This window comes from Bos indicus x Bos taurus, chromosome 25 (genome assembly GCF_003369695.1).
Source record: "Bos indicus x Bos taurus breed Angus x Brahman F1 hybrid chromosome 25, Bos_hybrid_MaternalHap_v2.0, whole genome shotgun sequence".
NCBI classification, from domain to species: domain Eukaryota; kingdom Metazoa; phylum Chordata; class Mammalia; order Artiodactyla; family Bovidae; genus Bos; species Bos indicus x Bos taurus.
The window spans coordinates 13851178-13877065 of NC_040100.1; the positions used below are offsets into that span (position 1 = coordinate 13851178).

General features: G+C 43.0%; 2 protein-coding genes across 5 annotated transcripts in view; one reads left to right on the plus strand and one right to left on the minus strand.

Annotated features, from left to right (window-relative positions):
* CALN1 (calneuron 1) overlaps nt 1-25888 on the minus strand; it is a 532935-nt gene that overhangs the window by 407678 nt on the left and 99369 nt on the right. The window contains exon 1 of one of the 4 annotated variants that reach the window (XM_027526978.1): nt 5890-6285. The exons of 1 other annotated variant lie outside the window; for it this stretch is intronic. The gene's annotated coding sequence lies outside the window, so the exon portion shown is untranslated. Of the gene's footprint in view, nt 1-5118; nt 5202-5889; nt 6286-25888 lie in introns of those variants that run through there. 2 more of the 4 variants (XM_027526976.1, XM_027526977.1) reach the window with 2 other exon arrangements.
* On the plus strand, nt 5293-25033 carry LOC113883332 (translation initiation factor IF-2-like). The gene is made up of 2 exons (XM_027526979.1): nt 5293-5756; nt 24948-25033. Exons 1-2 carry the CDS (start codon nt 5444-5446, stop codon nt 24965-24967), a joined length of 333 nt encoding a protein of 110 aa, XP_027382780.1. The 5' UTR covers nt 5293-5443; the 3' UTR covers nt 24968-25033.

Here is a 25888-nt window from a genome sequence, read left to right on the forward strand (position 1 = left end):
GGAGAAAGGGTGACTTGTTACAGCAATATTCAAAAATCCTTCAACAAAATATAGATGGAGGTATTTGAAATGCTGAGGAAGAAAATCTAATGATACATGTACAAAAATATGAATGATCTGGGGAAGGAGAATGCAGAAAGGTGCTTTCGTTTTTTAAGGTAACATTTCCATATGACTTTAATTACTTTTTTTAAAAAAACAATGTTTGCTTTCATAATGAAAATATTTTTTAAGCATAAAACAAAGAGCCACCCACTGGACAGCTTGTACAAGGTTAAGCACCCTAATTTCGGCCCCAACCAGGACCCATGGGTTTTTCACATTAAAATTTCCAGAAATAAAACGGTAGGAAAAGAGTATTTAGTTGATACAGTCTCAAAATACCCCATCCATGACATTGGTGGTCATCAGTGAATACATTAAAAAAAAAATTGGTTCTGATTATAAAAGAAATTTGAGCTCATTTTAAAAAAATCATTCATAATGCCAATTCCTTTGGACAAGCACTGTTAACATTTTAAGTCCACTTCTTTCTATTATTCTTCTATACCACATTTTTAAACAAAACTGAAATCATACTAGAAATGTGGTTTTGTCCATACCCACATTTAATTGGTACATGAGAAACCACTAAATTAAGGTCACTAAAGCATTTTCTCTCCATCTGTTACTCTCAAATACTACGTTTCATTTTAGACTCTGATGAATAGAGATTCACATTCTTGCACTAAGGTAGTACACACAGAAGGCACAGCTGCCAGGGTGATCTTTTGAAAACAGAAATTGGATCATGTCAGTTTGCTGTTTAAAACCCCTCCTGGTCCTCCTAACTAATTCAGTATCAAATCCAAACTCTGCAGGGTGACCTCCGAGGCCCCCCATGAACTAGCCCCTACTTCTCGGTACACATCTCCTGCCATGCTAGCCTCCTTCCTGTTCCTCAACACACCCAGCAGTGTCTACCTCAGGACCTTTGCACTGGCAGATGACACTGCCTGGAAGTTCTTGCCTAGACCTTCTCCCAACTTACCCAGCCTAACTATGACTCCTCAGTAAGAACTTTCTTGACCACCCAATCTGAAGAAATCCCTGCCTTTTCCTCCATGATATCACCTAATTTTATTTTCCATTTTTGTTTTTTCATTGTCTTACACCACTAGAATATGAGAGTACCACCTCTATCTAATTGGCCATTGTCCCTGGTACCTGGTACAGAGATGCTCAATAAATACAGGATGAATGAATGAAAATGCTTTCAAACTACCCAGATTTGTGGGGCATGAGCTAAAGTAACCTATTTAAACAGGCCTTATCCTCAGCAGCACTGCCCCTTAATGAGACTTTTTAAAATAGGCTGTTACCTTCTCCCACGGCCTGATCACAGAGAACTGCCCACAGCTCTGCCAGTGAGGAAACAAGTGAGTTATTTAGTCTGGCCAGACTTTCATTTTGCTTATCCACCTCGTTACCTATGCTGGAAACTCTGTGGTCATGCTACACCCTTCCCTTCTCCTACTAATACTCCTACTCAATCAGTGAGTCCCACCAACTAAGCCTCCTGTGGAGGACACGCCCAAGTCTTCCAGCAGATTTATTCCAGCTTCCTTTCAGAAAAACTACCTCTCCCCAGTCCAATGAAATTTCAGAAAGCTATTCCTGATATGAAGACCCAAAGCTTTGCCAGTTAGAGATTTCCTCTGAGCATTTTGAATACAGCAGAATAATAATAATAATAAGATGATGATGATGATGATGGAGGGAAAGGATAGAGATCATTTACTTTCATAGCATCACCTGAGAGAAACCATAAGACTACTCCAGCCACCAAGATCCCCTCGACTACCTAATTCCCAACTGCTCCAAGCCTGGCTCTTCAGGCGTGTCCCCAGCCCTGTGAATTTCCATCAGAGCTTGTACAACATTCTCCTTGTGGGCTTTAGTTGCTAGCTAGAGCTGGTTTCTGTTGCTTGCAACCCAGAAACCCTAACTGAGAATTCTCCTAAATGTTTGCTCAATCCATCTCTTCTCCTCCATAGTCCCCACCATAGCCTCAGCTCCAGCCACCTCACCGGTATCTACGCCTCTGGTCTTCTCACTGCCAAATCCATTCTCCACAAGGTCTCCAACCAGACTTACCTAAAACTCCAATCTGACCTTGCCACTCGCCCCCTAGTCCTGACCACAAGCATTCTGCTACCATTCCAGCCTCTTCTCTCGTCCTTCCCTGCCTCACTCTTGAAGCTCCAGGGGGTCCAAATTACCAGTTGCTTTATCATATCTTCCATGTGTTTTCTTACCTCTCCCATAACATCCTCTGCCTGGAATACCCATGGAGGACTGGCTACTTCATAGCCATCCTTCAAGCTCAGCTCAGACATCAGTGTCACACTAGACTGACTGCCTCCCATCTCTGCTCACAAATGTGTATCCCTCACACATGGTCTGCCTTCCCCATTAATGTGTAAATTTTCTGATGGCAGCCGCTGTGTCATATTCATCTCATGTTCATTTCTATATCCATACCACATAATAGGCACTGAATACATTTTTGTTCAATGTTAAATGATTAAAAACATCATTCACTCAGAAAGCCCCAGGTTGGATGCCACAACTGTGCTTTCATTTTCCTCCTTTCAAACCACATGCAGAATTAGCCTCCAAGGGAGCCACTGAGGGGTCAGCCAATGCCTTGCCCATCTTGAAGGACAGTTTCATTGTTTGCGAGTTGGGATGCACACTGTCTTAACAAGCACTGGAGGCTGTGGCTCGTTGCGCAGCCTAATGGTTCTCCATCATGAAAAGACATTTCAGACACTCTGACTACATCAGGTTAAGCTTCAAGGGAAGGGCAAAGATGTCACCCAATTCCATACCACTGTGGGCACAGAGAGGGAACAAGCGACCAAAGGCACCACCATCTATAATTAAGCCAGCGTGGACTTGAGCCCCACGTGGCTTCAATGTGGGCACACGTGGAGGGCAAGGCCTCCTTCCCTGACCCACTGCACAAGACAGAGCTCCTTCCATGCCTGAGTTTCCTTGTCAGGAATAAGGAATGAGATGCTGCCCTGGATTCACTCAGCACAGAAAGGGCACCCGCCTTGGGTCTGATCCTGGACAAGGCACTGAAGGTCAAAGGTTACTAAAACACTCTTCAGATCATGAGCAGCAGGGTGCAAAGAGCCCTGGACCTACAATCAGGAACACCAGCCTCTTAGAATCAAACCCTAACCCTGCCTCTTACCCACAAACTACCTGCTCACATGAAAGTTAGTTACCCACCTTCAGCATCAGTTTCCAAATATAAAACATGAAGGTTACGTGAGCTCCAATGTGTAGAAGTGTCTGACATCAAGAAGGGTCCCAGAAATCTGAATTAAGAGGGTGTGCAAAGGCCTTAAACATCCAAGTTCTCTTTGAGCCACCAGAATTCCTCTCTATGTAAGAACTAGCGCCCCCTTCTGCCACCCAATGGGCACTGCAGAGGCTGTCGGAGCCGGAGTGGGCTGCCAAATCTAGCTAGCAGACAGTGCCAGGACCTAAGACCAGCCCTCAGATACATCTCTCCCACTGTTGATCCAGAAGCACGCCGTCCCTCCCAAAGCCACTTGCAACGGAAAAGAAATTTCTAGACGGCCGCCTAACCTTGCCCAATGCTTGGGCACTGATCAGAGGCCTCCCACTGTGGAGATAAATGTTAACCAAGCAGCCTTCACACCTGCACCCTCACCTCACCCCAATCCCCACCATCCCTTCGCAAGGAAAGGGAGCCGTGGGTCTCCATCACGTCCTGCCCATCATGTTCTCCATGGAACCAGCTGAATGAAATTATTTTCTTTCTGCAAAGCCCTTTGCAGCACCCTCACTAAAGGCCTGATTACTGGCAGTAGTTACAGTCCGAGTTCAGAGAAAGGTAATCTCAATGAACAATTCTAAGAGGATTTAGCGCTCCTCCAATAAAATATCCGAGGGATTGGGTTTCCAGAGAGTTTTGTTTTCATTACTCCACTTGGATACAGTCAGTAACCAACATCAGTGTTGTAGACCAGCTTCTTGGTAAACATAGCTGTTTTTCAGGCAGCTACTGCCATTAAAAACCCACATGTCTGCAGTGAACTCAGAAAGGGGCGGGGGGGCCTCAGCTGGGCCTCCATTAGAACAGGCCGCGGGAAACACTGCCCAGGGGCATCCATCAGGCATGTGTAGGGGCCAATTGCCTAAGGAACTAGCAAAGTTTTGCAGCTCCTGGAGCCCAAGAATCCATCCTTAGCTGGGGGTGTCTCAAGAGAGCAGCAACACAGGCGCCGTCCGAGCTGCCTCCAGACTTCACAGCCTCAAAGAACCAAGTAGCAAAGACAATGGAGATTCCATCAACACCTCCTTCTACCTGCAACACTTTTTTTTCCCCAAAAAATAGATGAAATGAAAACCACCAACAAACCAAGGAGGAGAGCTGCGGTCAGGGTTGGATGAAAACCGTGTCCTCCTCTGGCCTCAAGACAATTTCACACCAAATGGCTTTAAAACCCTTTCCAAGGCTCAGAGGCCTGAACTGAAAGAGAGTTTATCTTTTGGACTGCGAGTCAGCAGTTAAGGAAGCAGAACGTGGAAATCCTAAGAGTTTTCACTTTTGCACGAATGCTCTGTGTGTCTGGACACACGAAGGGAAGAAATCTACCCATTCCTCCTAGAGAAGGCCACCCCAACCCCATCCCTGAGGCTGTTCTTATATAGTTATTACTAGCACTAATCAGACTTCAGTCGGCACGACCTAACACAGCCACACACACCGGCACTGAGCTGTTCTCCCCCGAGCCCAGCAAAATACGGAGCTCAAGGCCTGGGGATGGCGCCCCAGTCTTGGGACCTCAGGAACTGCAGGCATCATTTCACGGGGCAAAGGACTTCATCAACACAAGGAAGGCGCTTTCCGCACACACACACTGGCCCTCAAAGAAAAAAATGCAGAGGGAAATGATGCTGGGGATGGGGGCAGAGGGCGCACGTGGCTGGCGCCTAGATAGCAAAAAGTAGCCCTCGCTCCACGTTCAGCACCCCATCCCGTCGGGGTGAGGCATCCTCCACTCTCCCTGGCCCCGAGGCCGTCCCCAGAACTACCTGCTGCTGCCTAGGCGCCCTCAGGCCAAGTCTGAAGAAGTTCACTCCGCGTCGCGCCAGTCCGGGGACGCTGGGGCATCCAGTAAACCCAGACCGCCCGGCGGAGTCGGCGCCCGCCTCTGCCGGGGCGCGGGACTCTGGAAGCTGCCGGGGACCCAGAGGCCAGCTGAGTGACAGCCAGGTCCCACGCTGGGCTGCCGGAGGGCTCCGGGTGATCCCGCGCTCCCCAGGGCCGGCAGACACCGGGCGGTGGCGGCGAGGAGCGTGCGCCCGGGAGGGCGAATAGCCCTCGCCGGGGCTGGAGGTGGAGGGAATCCTCCCCCGAATGCCAGGACTCCCGGCTTCCCGGGTACCTGGAAGCCGCCCGGCTCTCCACCTGGGCTGCGGTGCAGTTCCTCTCCCTTCCACCGCCCAGGCGCCCGCGGCCGGGGGCGCGCAGACAAGCGGCTACCGGCGCCGGGGACTCGGCGAACGGCGCCCAGCCTGCAGCCCGCACAGTTCTGGGACACCCGGGTGGGACACCCGTCGCCCTGCCCGGACCCCACGCCCCCAGGCGGGCGGACACCCGCCACCCCCAGGGAGAGCAAGGAGGCTCGGGCAACCCCCAGCCGCCCGGTGCCCTCTTCCAGCGCCAACAGGTATGGGAGGCGTTGTCGCCAGCCCGCCCACTCTGGGGCTAGGGCCCGCCACAGCCCCGGGCTTTGGGCACGGGGCAGAAGGGCGGACGGAGGGAAGAGGCGAGGGCGGGAGCGAGCGGGCGGCGGCACTCACCTCTGGCTGGGCCGGGGCCGGCCGCGCGGGCCCGCCGCCCCGAAGCCCGGGTTCCGAGGCGCCTCCGCGCGCGCCGGGGGCTTCCTCCGAGGCCCGCAGGGAGGAGGTGGCGCGGGGGGAGGCGCCGGCGGGCAGCGCTCAGCCTCACACTCACACCCCCGGCCGGCCGCCGCGGCCCCGCGCCGGCATCCTCGCTGCCGCCGGCTCCCACGGCGCCCCGGGCTGCTCCCCAAGCGCGCGCCGGGGTCGGCGCGAGCCCCTCGTCGGCTCGGAGCGCGATCTGGGCGCGCTCCTCTTGTCCTTGTCCTCGGCTCCCGTCTGGGGACGCTGCCCCGCACCCCGGCTCGGCGCGCGGCTCTACCCCTCCCGCTCCCGCTGGCCGTGCAGAGCCCCGGCGCGCGGGCTCAGCCCATGTGCGCGGCTGCCTCGCTGCGCCCCGAAGCCTAGTGGCCGAGGCCCCGCCGGAGTTGCGCGCCCTAGAAACTCCATGCAGCTCCGGCCTCCTCCCCGGCTCCTCCCCAGCGGGCCCCCCGGGGCCTTGAGGCAGCCCGCGGCGCTGTCCCCGCCCTGCCTTCGCCCGCGTCAGGAGCCGGGGTTCTGGGCGCGCCTCGCCTCGGAGGGTCGGGGAGCCCCCACCCCCACCCCTCCGCCTCGCCAATGGCTCCCTCGGTTTCCAGGCAGCGCAACCTGAGGAACGCCTCGGCGCGCGCGCACTCACACTCGCTCACACACACACACACACACGCACTGCACACACAGGCACACGCGCGCGGGGGGCGAACTGGAGCTTGGCAGACGGTCCTCCTTCCTTCCTCCCCAAAGAAGCTGCCCACGTTAACTCCGGCAAACTGCTGTTCCCCGTATTGGACAGCTCACCGAAGCGCCCCCCACCTTAACTACTTCATCCCCGGCGCCAGGATCACACCTGCATCCGCGCCCAGGGCTAGGGCAGGCGCCGAGTTAAGGTACTGGCGGCCAGAACTGGGGGAGGAGGAGGGTTCGGGGTGCCCACCGCAGTATCACCTAGGGAGGCACTTCTGCAGCGACCGCCTGCTGACCTCTGATCCCGCTCCCGGGGGTCTGAGAACACGTGGTTTGGCCCCTCACCTCCCTTCCCAAGGTCACAGAATGGATTCGATGAGGGGTTGAGGGTGCCTGGACACAGGTGTGAGCTTGACATCTCGAAGACTGTCTGCAACCTGCCCTCACACTGCCCTCTGCCAAGTCCATACCCAGATAGGCCCCTTTCCTCCCCTGCCCCATGCCTCAAGGGCAACCCTTTAACTGAGTCTCCAGTCACCTTTTCTAGTCCCCTACCTGTCTACCTCTCATGTGCCCAGAAGCTGACAAACTACACAGTGCTACCAAGGTTTGTGTTGCAAAAAGAAAAAATCAAAAGCATCAGGAGGCATCTCAGTCTGTCCCATAGACAAACACCTACCAGTCTCCTTCTGCCCCTCCCAAGGGTGTGCCATAGGAGAAAGAACTCACCTGGCTGGAGCAGACTAGTCTTTCCTGACAGCACCCTCTTTTCCAAGGTCCCCAGTTTCTTGCCCCCCTCTAGGTGGCAGAAAGACTAAGCCACCAGCTCAGATTCTTCCAATTCCCAGTATCAAAGAAAAGAGATACATAAACATTCTCACACCAATCAGAAGCAAAGCAGGCAATACTGCCCTAAGCCTCTGGTCCAAATAGCTCAGTAATCACCTCTCTTCTGGCTGGTGCAGGTGCCAAGAGAATGTGGGCATTGGTGCTGCCAGCCAGGGGCACAAGTTAATCAGGGTCCCCTCCTTGCCTGCACCTCCTGGTTTGCACCCTGGGTGTGGTTCCTCTGAGCCCTAGTAACACACTCATTGCTGATACTATACCTTGGGCATTCAACCTTTGCTACCCTGTATTCTCCTATCTTTTCTTGTACCTGCCCTACTTCCCAAATTATCTTCTTAAGCCACTGGCTGAATCTTATGTACATAGTTCAACGATGTACATAGAAATCGTTTCCAGAAGTTTTTCTGAAAGGTCACAGGCACATGAACTAATAGAGTTGGTAGAGTTCAGAAGCATCTTTCCCTCTGAAAGTTTGGATGAAAGCTGCATCTTCTAGCAATGTTTCCTCCCCTAGCAATCAGTTGTTTTGGCATTTTCTGGATGGCAACCAGGTCACCAAAGAGCCTTAAGCGAGTCTATAAACACACATGGAGCTCCTGGTACAAAGTAGATTTAACCCTTTAACCAGAGGAGGACACGTCTATCAGATCTCTGCCCTCACTGCTTGTGTGAATGTGGGTAAGTTGTTTGTTCTCTCTAAATCTTGCTGTCCTCTATAAAGAATGGACTGTGGACACAGAGGAGGAAGGAGAGGGTGGGATGGACTGAGGGAGCAGCACGGACATACATACGCCGCCGTGTGTGAAGTAGCTGGTGGGAGCTGCTGTGCAGCACGGGGAGCTCAGCTCCGTGCTCTGTGCCGGCCAAGAAGGGCTGGATGGGGGATGGGAGGGAGGCTCCTGAGGGAGGGGATATATGTATACAGATAGCTGATTCATATTGTTGTACCGCAGAAACTAACACAACATTGTAAAGCAAATACACTCCAATTAAATAAGTAAATAAAAACCTCACTGTCCCCAGTGAGGTAAAAATGGGGATTTTATCACTTCTACCTCAGCCCTTCCCCTGTCTTTCCTTCCTTTATTTTACCTTCAATAAATATCTTTACTTCAAGTGCCCAAGACAGTCAAGGGTAGGGGGTGATGAAGGGTCTGTTGCATTCTGAAAAGAAATGAGCAGAAAAAGAAAAAATCATCTGGGTACGTGTTGGAGGATAACATTTTCCATGTATCTTATCAAAGTGCAGACTATGGAATGCATTGGCTTCTTTACAATACACATTCTTTACTTTGTGGCAAGAGGTTAGAGTGGTTTGTTAGGCAGCAACAGATAATCAAAACGAAATTTGGTACCTGGAAGTAGACTGCTGCTGTAACCAACACTTAAAACATTGGCTCTGGGACTGGACAATGAACAGAAGCTAGATGTGCCCCATAAGACTGTTAGTGAAAGCTGCAAGGGCCTCAGGAAGACTCTTGGAGAGGACCTGAAGGACACTGAGAACACTGTTCCTGGACAAAAGAGCACCTAAGCCATGGACTGATGGGTCAGTTAGCAAGACATGACAGATGAGAAGGCAACCTAATGAGTTCATGGACCTGACTAGAAGAGTTCCAAGTAGAGCACAGAAGAAGCCAACTGGGCTTTTTGAGATGCCTATGATGAAAGACAAGCGGAGATGAATTAAAGCAGAAATTATTCCCCTTTTTGTGGTAGAATTTAGAGGAAATAGAACCAGGACCTGCTGGGTTAGAGTGGAGAACTGTTCCTCCTGATTCTGACATCTCCTTGCAAAAACATTCAAATCCCGGGGCAGTAAAATGTGGTCTGCAGATAAAGATGAAGTTAGGGATGAGGCAGTCAGAACTTTTGTTAAGACCTCACACAGGGACTCCCCTGGTGGTCCAGTGGTTGAGAATCTGCCTGCTAATGCAGGCAACACAGGTTTGATCCCTTTCCATGAAATAAGATCCCACATGCCACAAGGCAACTGAAGCCCATGTGCCTCATTAGAGAGTAGCCCTCATACAGCAGCAAGGAGCCCAGTGTGCTACAGCAAAGACCCAGCACAATTAAAAAAAAAAAACCTCACACATATTTAAGTGCAGGCCTAAACGAGCTTTCAAGAATCTTAGAGATATGGTGCCTCAGCCGCCTCACCAATAGCTTGAGTCACAGTAAGTCCTCAATAGTTTTAAAGAAAACATATCAGATATGCAGATGACACCACCCTTATGGCAGAAAGTGAAGAAGAACTAAAGAGCCTCTTGATGATAGTGGAAGAGGAGAGTGAAAAAGTTGGCTTAAAGCTCAACATTCAGAAAACTAAGATCATGGCATCTGGTCCCATCACTTCATGGCAAATAGATGGGGAAACAGTAGGAACAGTGGCTGACTTTATTTTTGCGGGCTCCAACATCACTGCAGATGGTGACTGCAGCCATGAAATTAAAAGACACTTACTCCTTGGAAGGAAAGTTATGACCAACCTAGACAGTATATTAAAAAGCAGAGACATTATTTTGCCAACAAAGGTCCGTCTAGTCAAGGCTATGGTTTTTCCAGTAGTCATGTATGGATGTGAGAACTGGACTATAAAGAAAGCTGAGCATTGAAGAATTGATGCTTTTGAACTGTACTCTTGAGAGTCCCTTGGACTGCAAGGAGATCCAACCAGTCCATCTTAAAGGAGATCAGTCCTGGGTGTTCATTGGAAAGACTGATGTTGAAGCTGAAACTCCAATACTTCGGCCACCTGATGTGAAGAACTGACTCATTTGAAAAGACCCTGATGCTGGGAAAGATTGAAGGCGAGAGGAGACGGGGACGACAGAGGATGAGATGGTTGGATGGCATCACCGACTCGATGGACATGGGTTTGGGTGGACTCCGGGAGTTGGTGATGGACAGGGAGGCCTGGCGTGTTGCGGTTTATGGGGTCGCTAAGAGTCAGACACAATGGAGCGAATGAACTGGAACTGGATCAGTTTGGGACTAAAAGGGACAGAGGTGGTACAAAAGGAAAGAAGGCCTCTGGATCCCCAACCCTTAATGGCTGCACACAGGAGCCATTTCTTCTGAGGGAGAAGGACTCTTGGAGGAACCAAGAGCCCAAAAGATAAAGCCAAGAGCCGTGAAGAATCATTCCCAAGAAGCAGGACTGGGTCTTAATTAAAGAACTGATGACATGCTCCCAGCTGGATTTCAGAACTGCTGTGAACTGGAGTGACTGCTATGGGAAACACTACCTACATCCTCCCTTACTGAATGGGTGTCCATTGCAATTGGGCTTCCCCCAGGGCTCACTGGGTAAAGAATACATCTGCAGTGCAGGAGACACAGAAGACAGGTTAGATCCCTCTGTTGGGAAGATCCCCTGGAAGAGGAAATAGCAACCCACTCCAGTATTCTTACCCAAAAAAATCCCATGGACAGAAGGACACTATCGGACTAGATTCCATGGGGTTGCAAAGAGTCACTCAGTCACAACAGCGACTGGCAGTCACACTCAGTAAACTCTATCAAAGTTACTGTATCTCTGCCTCACTGCCATATGTGGGGTGTTTAGAGGAGAGGCAAAAGGAGCTTACAGATCTTCAGGCTGAGAAAACCTGCCCTGAACCTGCTTTAGATAAACAGATCCAGGACCTGTGAGCATGGTGCCCACAAGGAGATGAGACTTTCTGGAGCTTGTGAATGTGTCTGGATATGTTTTATGTTAGAAGAATATAAATAATGCTTGGCTGAAGGGGAATTTTTGACTGTGTTGAATTAAAGATGGCTTTAAATTCTTTAATATTCCTGTCATCAAGTTGGAATCTACGGGACTTCTCTGGTGGCTAAGACTTCATGCTCCCAAGGCAGGGGGCCTGGGTTCATCCCCTGGTCAGAGAACTAAGAGTTCACATGCCACAACCAACGATCCTGCATACCACAACTAAAAACCCTGCATGCTGCAAGTAAAGATCCCACGTGCTGCAACTAAGACCCAGCCCAGGCAAATAAATTAACTTTTTAAAAAAATTGGAATCTACATCACTCTTCCCTTGAATCTGGACTATCTGGATTCCCTTGATATCCTGCTCTAGCTAGGATACGTTACTTCTTTAATCGAATAAAGAATTAAAGTTATTTTTGTGCCAGGTTCTAGTTTAGGACTTAAACCAGAAGCTCTTGTTTTCTGTCTCTTGAAACACTCTCTTAGGGCTCTAAGTCACCATGTGAGAAGGCCAATTACCCACAGTCCACCATGCTGCAAGGCAGCTCAAGCTAGCTTGAGCTGGAGGAAAGGAAGTTGGGAGGTAAGGAAGGAGAAATAGAGAGCGGGGCTGCTGAAGGAGAGAGAGAGATCTGGTCAGTCCTCAGCTATTCTAGCCCCTGCTGTAAGAGTCCTCCCAGCTGAGGACTATATGAATTCCTGACCTACAGACTAAAAGAGGTAGTATAGTAATACATTGATGTTTTAAACCATTTAATTTTGGGGTGATTTGTTATGCAGCAGTAGATAACCAGAAAGAATGTGGTAAGTTGGAAAGATTTACAAACTATATTGTAGAGTGAATTGCAAAATAACACACATGACAACATTCTTGAAAAAGAAAACTTTGCACATAGTGTCCATATATACATAATATAACTAGAATGCTATACATGACCTAACTCTGGAGAATCAGTACTAAGAAGATTTCTACTTTTAGATATACATTCTGTGAACATTCTGTAACAAAGGTTTTTCATATTGGCTTAATTTTTAAGTGAGAAAATATCCCATATTTATTTTATTTCAAAGCAATAAACACTTTGTATACAACCATAAAAAGAATAACACACTCTCTGCTTTAAAAAAAAAAAAAAAAACAAAGGATTTACTCTGTGACTGGATTATTAGTGAAAAGAGATTATATTGATATACGTGCTGATAATTCTTTTCATCTCTAGGATAAAGAAAATTTAAGTTCCCAACAAAGCAAAAACAAGTTATCAACAAAGGGGGAGAAAGACTGGCTTCAGGAGTGTATGTAACACTAGATCACAGAATTAAAATGAACCAATAAACAGGATAACTGGTCTCATATAGGACTTATACATATATTTAGGTTGTTATCATGTATGAAACTAAGAAGAAAATAGTTTCCAAATGAAACAAATGAGAAAATAAATGGTCTTTTTTTTTTTTTTTTAACATATTCTGGAAAAACACTCAAAGACTTGCATTAGCCAATTAAAAAAAAAAAAAAATGGAATCAAAGTGAAGAACTCAAGAATGGGTCCAGGAATCCAGAGAGAAGGAAAGGGCACTGGTGTGAACCTGAAATTCTCTGCTGCCTTTGATTTTGAAACATTACCTGATTTCCAAGTTGCATTGGACCAAAAGGCCAAAAAGAAAGTACTATCTCAGAAATTTTGAGAATATCACAGACTTAGAGAGAAAATAATCAGCTTGCAGTACTACCAAGACAGTCAGGACCTGAGGGACTAAAATCCATGGAAAGAAAACCTCAGAAAAGTGAATGTATTATTCTGTTCCACTCTCCCCCTAAAGGCACTTGCCTCATTTTAAGCAGCACAGAGTGAAAAACAAAGAAAAGAAACCAAGCCGAGGCTAAGTGGCTACACGGAGAAGGAGAGTACTTAGGAACCTCACAATGCCAGCAGAATGAAAAACTGGAGCTTAGAACCTGACAAGGAGGAAAGCGCAAATAAATACCCCAGGGTTTCATCTGAAGCTCTTAAAAGACAATATGTATTAAGATGAATAGCAGACCAGAAGTTTTAAGAGAATCAAATTCATCTTCAAATTATCTCAATTATTGTTAGTAAAAGTTGATCTACATCTCTCCTAACTGCCTGCTAGATGAAAACTGTTATCTCTCTGAGGAGACAGAACAACATGTAGAACCACAAAACATTTCAAATATAATATCTGGCATTTAATTTTTTAATTGCCAAACATGTCAGGTAATGAGGCCAAAATAAGAAAAACCAACAGAAAAACCAACAGACAGTAAAAACATAGGTGATCCAGATACTTGAGTTATGTAAAATGAACATTAAAATAACTGCGATGCATGTTCAAGAAAATGAATGATAAGACAAAGAAATTTACCAGGGAAGAACTAGAATTTATTTTGAAAACAGAATAAAATGGTAATTCTGGAACAACAACAACAAAAAATTCCTTCAGTAGATGTTCTTAAAGCAGGACCAACACAACAAAAGAGATCAGTGAACTGTTAATTAAGTCAGAAGAAAATATCTTATTGAAGTATAAAGAGAGGAAAGAAAGAAAAATAGAGAAAAGAGCTTAAGAGATACATAGAATATCATTAATGGTCAAACATGTAATTGAAGTCTGAAAAAAAAGGAGGGGTTGGTGGACAGAATGTGGACAGATAAAATCTTGGCTGAGAATTTTCCAAAGACTGATTAAGCCACAATTTCAGGAAGTCCTAATAACTCAAACAGGATATGTGCAAAGAAAGACATACATGGGCAATCATAATTACATTTCTAAAAACCAATGACAAAATATTAATATTAAAAGAACCCAGTCCCTCCTGTTTACACACACACAAACACACTACTTTCAAAGGAACAACAGATGACTTCTCATCAAAATGACAAAAGTTAAGTATAACTTAGAAACATTGGTATAATCTTTGATGTGTTAAAAGAAAACAACTGTCCATGTAAAATTCTGAATGCAGTGAAAATATCCATTAGAAAGAAAGCTGAGGAATTTTTGCTTCTAAGCTAGCGCTAGACTTACCCCCATCCTACCTCCCACACTGTTACCACTAGAAAACTTCGTATAAAAACATATAAATTAACTGTTTTCAATAATTGGACAATAGCCAGTGAAGGACGGTAATCCACATGAGAACAGAAAGAAGTAAGAGGAGCCCTACAATTGCCCGGTCTCTGCCTAGAGTCATTTTCTGTACAACGTAGAGGAAAAAGAAACCAAAACAGCACCGTGGTCTCACTGAGCTGAGGAAACAGAGCTCACTCTTCATGGAGGCTTAGGGAGCTGGAATTTGTCAGGCAGAACACTGGAGGGAGAAAACTGCAGCAAAGAGCTGAGAAAATCTTTATAGGGATTCCTGCGAGTTCTGGGTTGATAACTAAGATGCACATTCACAGGATAAAATTCCACATGGTCAGGCAAAGAAGAGCTGGTGGAGGGCTGTAAGTTGAACAATTCCTAGAGCTAAGAAAGAACTGGAAGACATTTAAGTTCTGATGAGCCTGAGTGGACAAAACACCTGTGATTCTGGTAGAGACCGCAGGTAGATTGTACCTTAGAAGTAGGACTGAACTAGCCTTAGGATAGAAGTTACTCTACTGCCATAACCAAGCTTTAAAAATCATCAGATAAATCAAGCCAATTCTCAGGTAAACTCACCTGGGTAAGAAACAAACTTCAAAACTCTTTAAGGACAGCAACAAAATCCAGATATTTGAAAAATAATTAACACTAAAGCAGGCATAAAAGAGGAAAGAGGAAAGAACAGACAGGACAATAGAAAATAAACATTAGGCTAGTAGATCGAAAACTAAATATACTGTGAATTACATTTAATTTAAAGAGTTTAATGCTATAATTAAAGGACAGAAAACATCAGGCTGGATAAAAAATACAATAATACCCAAAAGAGACTGTTTACAAAATGCACTCTTTAAATATACAAACACAGATATGTTAAAAGTACAAGGATAGAAAAATGTACAAGAATGAAAATGTACAAGAAAAAAGTACAGAGATGAAAATATTAATCATAAGAAATATGGAACAATTACATTAAATATTGGACAAAATGTATTGCCAGACATAGAGTTAATTAATAAAGATAAAAAGCCAATTAATTAAGAAAATATAATAATCCAAAATGTACCCATAATAAAGCTTTTAAAATAGGTGAAGCACAATACATGAAGTAAAAACCAAATCCACACACGTAGTGGACACACCTCCCTCAGCATGGATAAAACATGTAAAGATACAGAAGATTTGTGAAACACTAGGAAATAACTTGACCAGCCTGAATTTATAAAGCATTGCATTAGCCACTGCCAGATACACAATCTTTTCAGGTATACATGGAATGTCCATAAAAGACCATATGTTGGGCCTTAGAATGATTCTCAATAAATTAAAAAATATTGAGATCACACAGAAAGCATTCTCTGCCCACAATGGAAATGTATTAGAAATAAATAACAATAAGGCATTTAGAACATTCTCAAATATTTTATAAATAAAACACAGTTTACATAATGCACAAGCCAAAGAATAAAAAACAAAGGATAAAAAGTCAAAGGAAAAAAAATTAAAAAAACAATTTTTTTAAATTTTAGAGCAAATGAAAATGCAATGTGTTAAACTTTGTAGAATGCAGCTAGAACAGTGCTTAGAGAGAAAATTATAACTTAAAATATTTATTTTAGAAAAAGAAAGATTTAAAAGTAATATTCTAAGATTTCACTCTAAGAAGCTAGAACAAAAACAAGTTAAACCCAAAGAAGATAGAAGGAAGGAAATAATAAAGGTAAGAGAAGAAATCAATGAAATAGAAAATGTACAAATAATAGAGAAAATCAAAGAAAATATAAGTAAAATTGGTAAATCTCTGCTGCTGCTAAGTCGCTTCAGTTGTGTCCGACTCTGTGCGACCCCATAGATGGTAGCCCACCAGGCTCCCCTGTCCCTGGGATTCTCCAGGCAAGAACACTGGAGTGGGTTGCCATTTCCTCCTCCAATGCATGAAAGTGAAAAGTGAGAGTGAAGTCGCTCAGTCGTGTCCGACTCTTATCGACCCCATGGACTGCAGCCCACCAGGCTCCTCTGTCCATGGGATTTTCCAGGCAAGATTACTGGAGTGGGGTGCCATTGCCTTCTCCCGGTAAATCTCTAACCTGATTTTAAAATCTGGAGAATATACAAATTACCAAGATCAGGCCTAATGGAAGGGACTTCAGTATAAATCCTAAAGACATTAAAAATAACAAAGAAATATTATAAATAACTTTATTCCAAAAAACTTGACCACTTAGACAAAATAGAAAAAACTCCTTGAGAAGTAGACACAAGAAGAGATAGAAAATATGAATAGTTTCATACCTTTTAAAGAAATTTAATTCATAATTAATAACCTCCTCCTTCCAAACACAACAAATCCCTTTATGCTCAGATGACTTCTCTGTTGAATCCTAACACACATTTAACAAAGAACAAACACCAATCTTATAAAAATCTTTCAGATTTTTATACAGAAATACAGAGTAACACATCTCAGGTCATTTTATGAGACCAGTGTTACCCCATTACCAAAATCAGATATAAAATCTGTCAAATTTTTATACAGATTTTTATACAGAAATACAGAGTAACACATCTCAGGTCATTTTATGAGACCAGTGTTACCCCATTACCAAAATCAGATATAAAACAAATATAAATGCAAAAGTTTTAACAGTGTATTAGCAAATGGAACCCAACAATGTATAAAAAGAATGATACGTCTTGGCAAAATGGGATCTTTCCCAGGCATACAAAGTTGGTTTAATTTTTTTTAATTAATCAGTGTTTTAAAAAATCAATTAATTTTTCATATTCAGAGGAGAAAAAATCATGATCATCTTAATGCATACATATAGAGCATTTGACAAAGTTAACACTCATGCACAATTAAAAATTCTCAGAAAAGTAGGAATAGAAGGGGAAATTTCCTCAATTTGATAAAAGACGTTACAAAAAATGGACAGCTACCATTATACCAAATGGTCAAAGACTGAATGCTGTCTCTAGGAAACCAGAAAGAAGGCTTCTATGGAATATTTGCTGGGGGCTCCAGCCAGTCAAGTAAATCATTTAAGATAAATAAAATGCAAACAAATTAGTAAGAAAAAAGTAAAATCATCTTTATTCAAAGTCAACATGATTGTATATGTAGAAAATCTTAAGGAATCTACCAACGACGACAACAACAACAAAAAAAACAAGCTTAACTTTAGCAAGGTCACATTCTGTGAGATCAGCACTACAAATAAGCAACTGGAAAATGAAATTGGAAAAATAGCACCATTCACAATAATATCAAAACCATGAAATACTATGGATAAGTTTAACAAATAAGTCCAAGGTCTGCATACTAAAACTACAAAACACTAGTGAGAGAAATTTTAAAAGATTGAAACTAAATGGAAAGATATAACATGTTCATGATTTGTTGGAGTTTTGATATGTTTAAGATGTTAATTCTTCCCCAAATTGATCTATAGGTTCAGTGTAATCCAAATCCAAATGCCAGAAAGTTTTTCTTCAGAATCTAAAATTTATATATAAATGCAAAATTGTATTGATATATATACATACAATAGCCAAAACAATTTTTAAAAAGAAGAAAGTTGGAAAGGACTACCTGATTTTAAGACTTACTATAAAACTAATTAAGAGAGTGTGGTTTTGGCAAAAAAATAGACATATAGACCCAAGGAAATAATAGATCAGGAACAGATCTACATGTATGTGATCAACTGACTTCTGACAAAAGTGCCAAATTAACTCTTACCTTATCCCACACATAAAAGTAAATCAAAATTAGATCATAAACCGCAGAACTTTTAAAAGAAAATATAGGAGAAAATCTTTACAACTTTGAGCAAGTAGAGTAGATATTTTAGAAATAGGACATAAAAAGCACAAATTATCAAAGGAAAACACTGATACTTTTACTACTTCAAAATAAAAATCTTGTACTCCAGAAGACACCCTTGAAAAAAATGGAAAAAGCCACAGATTGGGAAAAATGGGGAATTCCCTAGTAGTCCAGTGGTTAGGACTCAGCACTTTCACTATCGTGGCCTGGTTTCAATCCCTGGTCTGGGAACAAGCTGCACAGCAGGACCAAAAAAAAAATGGGCCACAGATAGTGAAAAGCTCTACACATATAATTTATATTCCTATATTATATACAATTTGTATGTATATAATGCGATATATCTGGCAAATAATTTGAATTAAGACTATATCAAGAAATTTGGGGGGCTTCCCTGGTGGCTCAGTGGTGAAGAGCCCACCTGCCAATGAAGAGTCATGGGTTCGATCCCTGATTCAGGAGGGTCCAACATTGGGAGGAGCGGCTAGGCCAGTGTGTCACAGCTGTTGAGCCTGTGCTCGAGAGACCGGGAGCTGCGACCGCTGAGCCCATGTGCAGCAATTACTGGAACTCCCGCAGCCTGGAGCCCCCTGCTCCACAACAAGAGAAGCCACCGCAATGAAAACCACTCACTGCAACGAAGAGTGGCCCTCACCTGTCTCAACTGGAGAGAACCCCGTGCAGTAACAAGGACCCAGCACAGCCAAAAATAAATAAATAAATTTTTAAGAGAACTCTTGTAACTCAATAAAATGAAAATAATTCAATTTTTAAATGGGCAAGTGATAGGAAATTACTTCACAAGAAAGAGAAATGGCCAATTGCATATGAAAAATGGTCAACTGTGTTAGTCATCAGGGAATGCAAAGTAAAACCACAATGGAATACTGCTACACAATCAGTAGAACAGATACATTTTAAACACCTGACAGTACCAAGTTCTGGTAAAAACGTGGAGCCACTGGAATTCTCGTACATGTTCTTGGGAATATAAATAGTTCACTCATTTTGAAAAACTGTCCATTCTTTATAAAGTTAAACACACAGTTACACTATGATTCAGCAATTTCAGTTGTAGGTGATTTTCTTAAAGAAATGAAGTCCACACTGTGACTTTTACATGAATGTTCATAGCAGCCTTATTCATAACTGTCCCAAACTGAAAATAATCCAAATGTTCATCACTGAATGAATGGATAAACAATTGATGGCATGTGCATACACTGACATACTGCTCAGCAATTAAAAGGAACAAAACTAGATACCTACCATATCACGGCTGAATCTCAAAAATGTTATCCCGAGTGAAAGAAGCCAGACACAAAAGAGTATATATTCCATTATTCCATTCTTACAAAATTCTAGAACAGGAAAAATAAATCTAGAGTGACAGAAAAGTAAATCAATGGATGCCTAGGGTACAGACTGGGGCAGGGTGGGTAGTGTTGACTGCCAAGGTGCACCAAGGAATTTTTTAGGGTTGATGGTATGGAAATGCTTATGTCTTGACTGATGGTTATACACATGTGTATACATTTGTCAAAACTCATCTAACTGTACACATAAAATGATTGCATGTTATTGTATGTAAATTGTCCTCAACGAACTTAGTTTTAAAAGAAAAAAAGTGAACCCTTAAAAATATTATGTTTAAAAAATTTGTGAAATAAATACATCTTAAACATACAGATAGAAAATTTTTCACAAACACCCATCATAAAAGAAATGGTAGACTGAATTGTTCAGGCAGAAGAAATAAGATTCCAGATAGAAGAATGTAGATAGTAGAACAGAGAGCTTGGAAATAATAAATAGGTGGTAAATTTAAATAGCAATTATTATATTTTAATCTTCTAATAATACATCTTAATAACAATGTTTGGTAAGTTGTTAAATATATAAAGAAATAAAATCCATGATAACAATTATACAAAAAATGGGAGTGAATATAGTTAAAAGTATTCTCAGGTCCTTACATCATATTGAAGTGATAAAGATCTATACCAGTGGGTCAAGGATATACATTGCAATTTCTAGGGTAATCGCTAAAAGAATAATAAAATGATGTATAATTAGTATCAAGGAATGTAATGATAAAAACACTTGATTGAATTTCAAAAAAAGGAAGGAGAAAAAGGGGAACACAGGGCAGATGAGATGAGCAGAAAGTAAATCATTGATTGAAAGCCAGATAAATCAGCAGTTGCATTCAATATTACCAGACTAAATATATTCTAACCTCCAGACAAAGACTGTTAGATTATTTACAAATAGATTAGATATAGATTTTGCTCCAAATGAACACACATTAAAGAGGAGGCTGCAGGATTTTCGAACATGAAAGGGTGGTACATGCAATCACTGTCTGAAAGAAAGTTGGAACAGGTGTGCTAATATCAAACAGAATGAATTTTAAGGCAATTAGAGACTTGGGGCTTTTCTGTGGGTAAGAAGGAAGCTAGGATGCAGAATGCATGCCATGAAGGTGGCAGGTATGTTTAGTAGGTAGCAGTCAATGTTATTTTTACATAAATCTTTGTTGACTTTGCCACTGATGACAGATGGAGAGGAATCAATAAATTGCACTTTTTCTCTCTCTGGTTGGCTTTTTTTTTTAATGCTGGGGCCAGGAAGACAGAGATCAAAATGTCAGCTTCCGTATGCTGCACGCAGAATTAGGTAATTTACCACCTGGCCAGTCACAGGAGGTGATGGGCCAATGAAAGCTCAAGGCCAGCAGTGCTTTTCACAGATAAGAATAGCCCATGAGAAAAAGAAGGAAAGGCTAAGCTATCCGCATTTTTCTTCCTCCAAACTTACCAATTGGAGATGTGGGCAAGAAGACAGCAATTCTAGTAGTAGTAGCAATACTAATTGATATCACTCCGTGTGGAAACATGAAATCCAAGAAAAGATTTCCTACCACTCACTTTTCCCTCAGTATTCCTATAAACATATTTCTCCACATTTCTGCCAATATTGAGTGCTATGAATACTTAAAATTTTACCTATTGATTGGGCTAAAAATGTTATCTTGTTACAGAGAAATTTTCCAACTTCAGTTATTGCCTGGACCTCATTTTTGTAAGATTCAGATTCGGTTGGTTTAGCATGACATATTTAAAATATTTTAAACATTCAAAAATCTCATCCCTGACAATCATGTTATAGAGCTAAGATGGAGAAAGCACTGACATTTTTATTGGGGGAAGGATGAACCGGTGACAGCAAATATCTCTCTCTGCCTTGGATGTTCTGCCTTGATTAGAAATTTGCTTTATTTCTGGTTGAATTCCTCCCTTTCCCAATCAGAAAGCCAGGATATGTGAAAATTGGTGATGCCTGGACACAGAAGCACCCCAACCTGCTCTTCCCTAGCCTCTCTGTTGTAAGCTGATCTGAGGTGAAGGGAGGCCTGGCTCCTTCTGAGCCCACCCACCTCTCCAGATCTCTGCTCTTGTTCCGGGTTGGGGGACACTATCAGGATGTTCTCTGACTGACAGTTCTGTGCTGGTTCTCAAGCTCAGGAAACTTGGTCAACCCCCAGCATCCTATTTCATTTTGGTTCCAATTGTGCTGTGTCTGGCAACAATTCTTCAGCATTTGTAGAGAAAGGATAAGGTTGTCCCCAAGTTTCAGCTTAGTTTTCATTTTAGTTGGTAACGCCTCTGTTAATTTTGTAAGTTTCAAGGAAGAGGCTTTAAAAATGTCTACTTATGCTGCCCTATTTCCTGGAAGTCCCTCCTTCCTGCCCTGAATTTAAAAAATAAGCTCAGAAGTATTTACATTGAAAAGCAATAAATTCTTGCTCCAGGCTTTCTCACCCGCCCTGAGGCAACTATGTTTAAACAGATCTTTTTCAACATGTACAGACTAAATAAGAGGCTCAGGCTTTCTCCCTTAACTTACAGATATTATATATTTTGATTTATGGGGTTTTTTTACATCTTTGATTATTTACCGTATCGCTTGGGTTGGACTAGGCTATGTGTCCAACTCTATCAATTTTGCTTTATGTATTGGGTTGACCAAAAAGTTCACTCAGGTTTATCACTAACATCTTACAGAAAAACACAATGAGCTTTTTGGCCAACCCAATATTTTGAGCATATGTTATTAGGTATTTCCAATCCATCTCTAAGTCCCCTCACATGGTTCAAAATTCCAAAGTAAAGAACAATATTCAAGAAAAAGCTCCCTACTACTACCTGTCTACCAGACACTGCTCTCCTCCAATCAAGCATTATTACTACCTTCCTATGTGTCCTTCCAAGTACATCGTACAGGTATATGCTGCTGCTTTCTATAAAAGGTACCACACTGTATACTGTTTTGCACCATCCTTTTTCACTTAGCAGGATACTGTTTTTAGGTAAAATTTACATCTAGCAAGGTGCCTGTATCTTACATGTGCCCCTTGGATGACTTTTGTTAAATGATAAGCCAATGTGGCTTCGCTGGTGGCTCAGCAGTAAAGGATCTGCCTGCCAATGCAGGAGATGCAGATTCGATCCCTGGATCAGAAAGATTCCCTGGAGAAGGAAATGGCAACCCACTCCAGTATTCTTGTGAGGGAAATCCCAGGGGCAGAGGAGCCTGGTGGGCTACAGTCCATGGGGTCACAAAGAGTTGGACACAACTTAGGGACTAAACAACAATGGCAACATCTATGTGACCACCTCAAAATCAAGATTCAAATATTTCCATTAGTTTCCAGAGTTGCATTAGCTTTTAGTTTCACACCATACATAGTTCTCAGTTTGTTACCTTGTCTCCATAGCCAATAGAACACTCTGTTCAAGGTGCCATCCTTTCTCTACCAGCTTATCCGGTGGCCCAGTGATGGGGCTCCCAGCATGGAACTCCAGCAGAGTGGTTTTCTCAAAGGCTCATCTGGTCTGGGCACTATCCTATCTATAAAATACACTTCTGTGACTTTTCTTCACTCTCTGGAGGAAAATGTAAATTCTTCCATGGACAATGCCCACCACCCCCCTGCAACGGCCTGGTTCCATGACCTCTTTGTGCTTCTCTGATACTATTTTTTACTGTGTATTTGTTCTACCTTTCCACACTACTGGCCATCAATGAGTTCTGCCTGTGTGCCTGGCTCCTACCCATCTCTCAGGTGTTCCCCTGGGTTCCTTTGACTTCAGGACCGTGCTCTTCCAGCCCCATCTTCACAAAAGTCATGGTACTTATTCTCTGAATCTCAGCCATCACTTCTTCAGGGCAGCATTCATTTCCTGCTGACCTCCCTGACCAGCTCATATTGCTCTGTTAAATGCTCCCCCTTTACAGAACTAATTGTAACTGAAGGTTTACATTAATTTATGTGATCATTTGATCAATGTCTGTTTCCCCCAGGAGAAGGTGAATTCCATGGGGACATGGGCTATATCTACTTATGTTCAACATTGCATCTCCAGGGATTATCACAGTCTGCACTTTATACCTTCTAGTTGAAAAATAAATTAACACATTCAGCATTTTTTGCAGCCATTAAAAAATGGAAACAGATCCATAACTTCATAATAAATTCATATTGATTCCAAAGACATTTTCTAAAAGGGAGGAAAAGAGGGACAGCTCTTTTTTGCAGAGAAATGCCAACTAATAAACATAAAAGGAATAACAGAAATTTAAGTCATCACTTTACAACCACTGCAGTCATGATTGGTATAGGCAAGAACTGTCAGTCTGTCTGTTTATGTATAGCTCTCCAGCCAAGAATGGTTTCACATTTCACATTTTTAATGGTTGGAGGAGAAAGGAATATGTGATGGAGATCTTATGCACTCTGCAAAAACCTAAACTATGTGCGATCTGACCCTTTACAGAAAAGTTTGCCTACCTCTGCATTAGATGAGAGATGGTTGGAGAACAGAATATGGAGAAATCTGGCAGGCATGACTTTAACTAATGATTAACTGTAACATAACAAATAATGGGGCATGCTGGCATGTAGGTCCGAACATGATACGCTGATAAAATAACATCACATATGGAGTATTCCTGCCAAAAATAACCTGATTCCAAACACAAGGAAACATCATACAAACTCAAACTAAGGGGCCTTTTGTTCAACTCAAACTGAGGGGCCTTTTGCTCAACAAATGACCTCAACTCTGCAAAAATGTCAATGCCATAAAATACATGAAAAAAGGCTAGGAAACTGTTCTGTATTAAAGACCTGACAACTTACATGTAATGTGTAATTATGATTGCATCTTGGATTTAAAACAAACAAATAACTGTAAAGGATATGATGGCAATTATGGCAACAATCAGGGAAATTTTATGTTGGTCTGTATTTACTTTACTATATCAATGGTTAAATTTCTTGAGTATGATAATTATATTGTGGTCATATAAAGGAATGCAATTGTTCTTAAGAAATATATGCTGAATATTTAGGGGTGAAGTCTATTGTGATGTCTTCAATTTATTTTCATCTAATAAAGATTCAGGAGAGAGAGAGAAACAGACAAAATGGAGGGGGTGATGTGAAGGGGTAGTGTTTTTTGTTATTGTTGTTTTTAATTTTTTGCAATTTTCTCTAGATTTAACCTTTTTTAATTAAAAAAATAAAGAATGCAAACATCATACATGCTTATATAAGCATTTTAAAATGAGTTTAATAAAAACCAAGCTGATAACATTGGCTATCAGTCATCTCTCAGAGCAGGGTAGAATGGGGTGGCATTTGACAGAAGGGTAACTACCATAACATTCCTTATTCTTTTCTCCCCCTATTTTTTTGTCATGCACATGCATGTGGGTTCTTAGGTCCCAGACCAGCAATCTAACCTGTGCCCCCTGCAATGGAATTGTGGTATTTTAACCACTGGACCAGGATGAGATGGTTGGATGGCATCATCGACTTGATGGACATGGGTTTGGGTGGACTCCGGGAGTTGGTGATGGATAGGGAGGCCTGGCGTGCTGCAGTACATGGGGTCGCAGAGTTGGACCAACTGAGCAATTGAACTGAACTGAACTGAACCACTGGACCACCAGGCAAGTCCCAACCTCCTTCATTCTATTTACTTCTGCATTGCTGGCATTTGTTACAATAAGAATGTATTTTTAAAAAATGTTTTGTATTTTAAAAAGTTTAGTTTTGATAACTTTAAAAAAATCTCCATTGTTTATTCATGTTTAAATTAGGAGTGAAAGTGTTAGTCACTCAGTCATGTCCGATTCTTTGTGACCCCATGCACTGTAGCCCACCAGGCTCCTCTGTCCATGGAATTCTCCAGGTAAGAATACTGGAGTGGGTTACCATTCCCTTCTCCATGAGATCTTCCCGACCCAGGGATGGAACCCAGGTCTCCCGCATTGCAGGCAGATTCTTTACTGTTTGAGCCACCAGGGAAGCCCAAATCAGGATTAAACATCAATGATTAAGCATGTTTAATCATGATTAACACCCAATCTCTCTCGCCCCACTTCTGGAGCCCATGGGTTTCCCTGACCTGGCAACCAGGGCTTAGCAAGAAGCTCCTAGAACCCTGGTCCCTAGGGCTGGATGCTAAGTATCCATTGGGGCTTCCCAGGTGGCACAGTTGTTAAAGGATCCACCTGCCAATGCAGGAGACACAAGAGATGCAAGTTTGATCCCTGGATTGGGAAGATCTCCTGGAGTAGGAAATGGCAAACCACTTCAGTATTCTTGCCTGGAAGATTCCACGGACAGAGGAGCCAGGGGTGGTCTAGACCCCAGGAGT

Excerpts from the sequence above, each read along its gene's own strand:
- LOC113883332 (XM_027526979.1), top strand. The coding sequence starts at position 5,444 with ATGCCAGGACTCCCGGCTTCCCGGGTACCTGGAAGCCGCCCGGCTCTC. Across the intron at positions 5,757-24,947 it reads CCCTCTTCCAGCGCCAACAG|GTCCCAGACCAGCAATCTAA; the intron begins GTATGGGAGGCG and ends GTGGGTTCTTAG.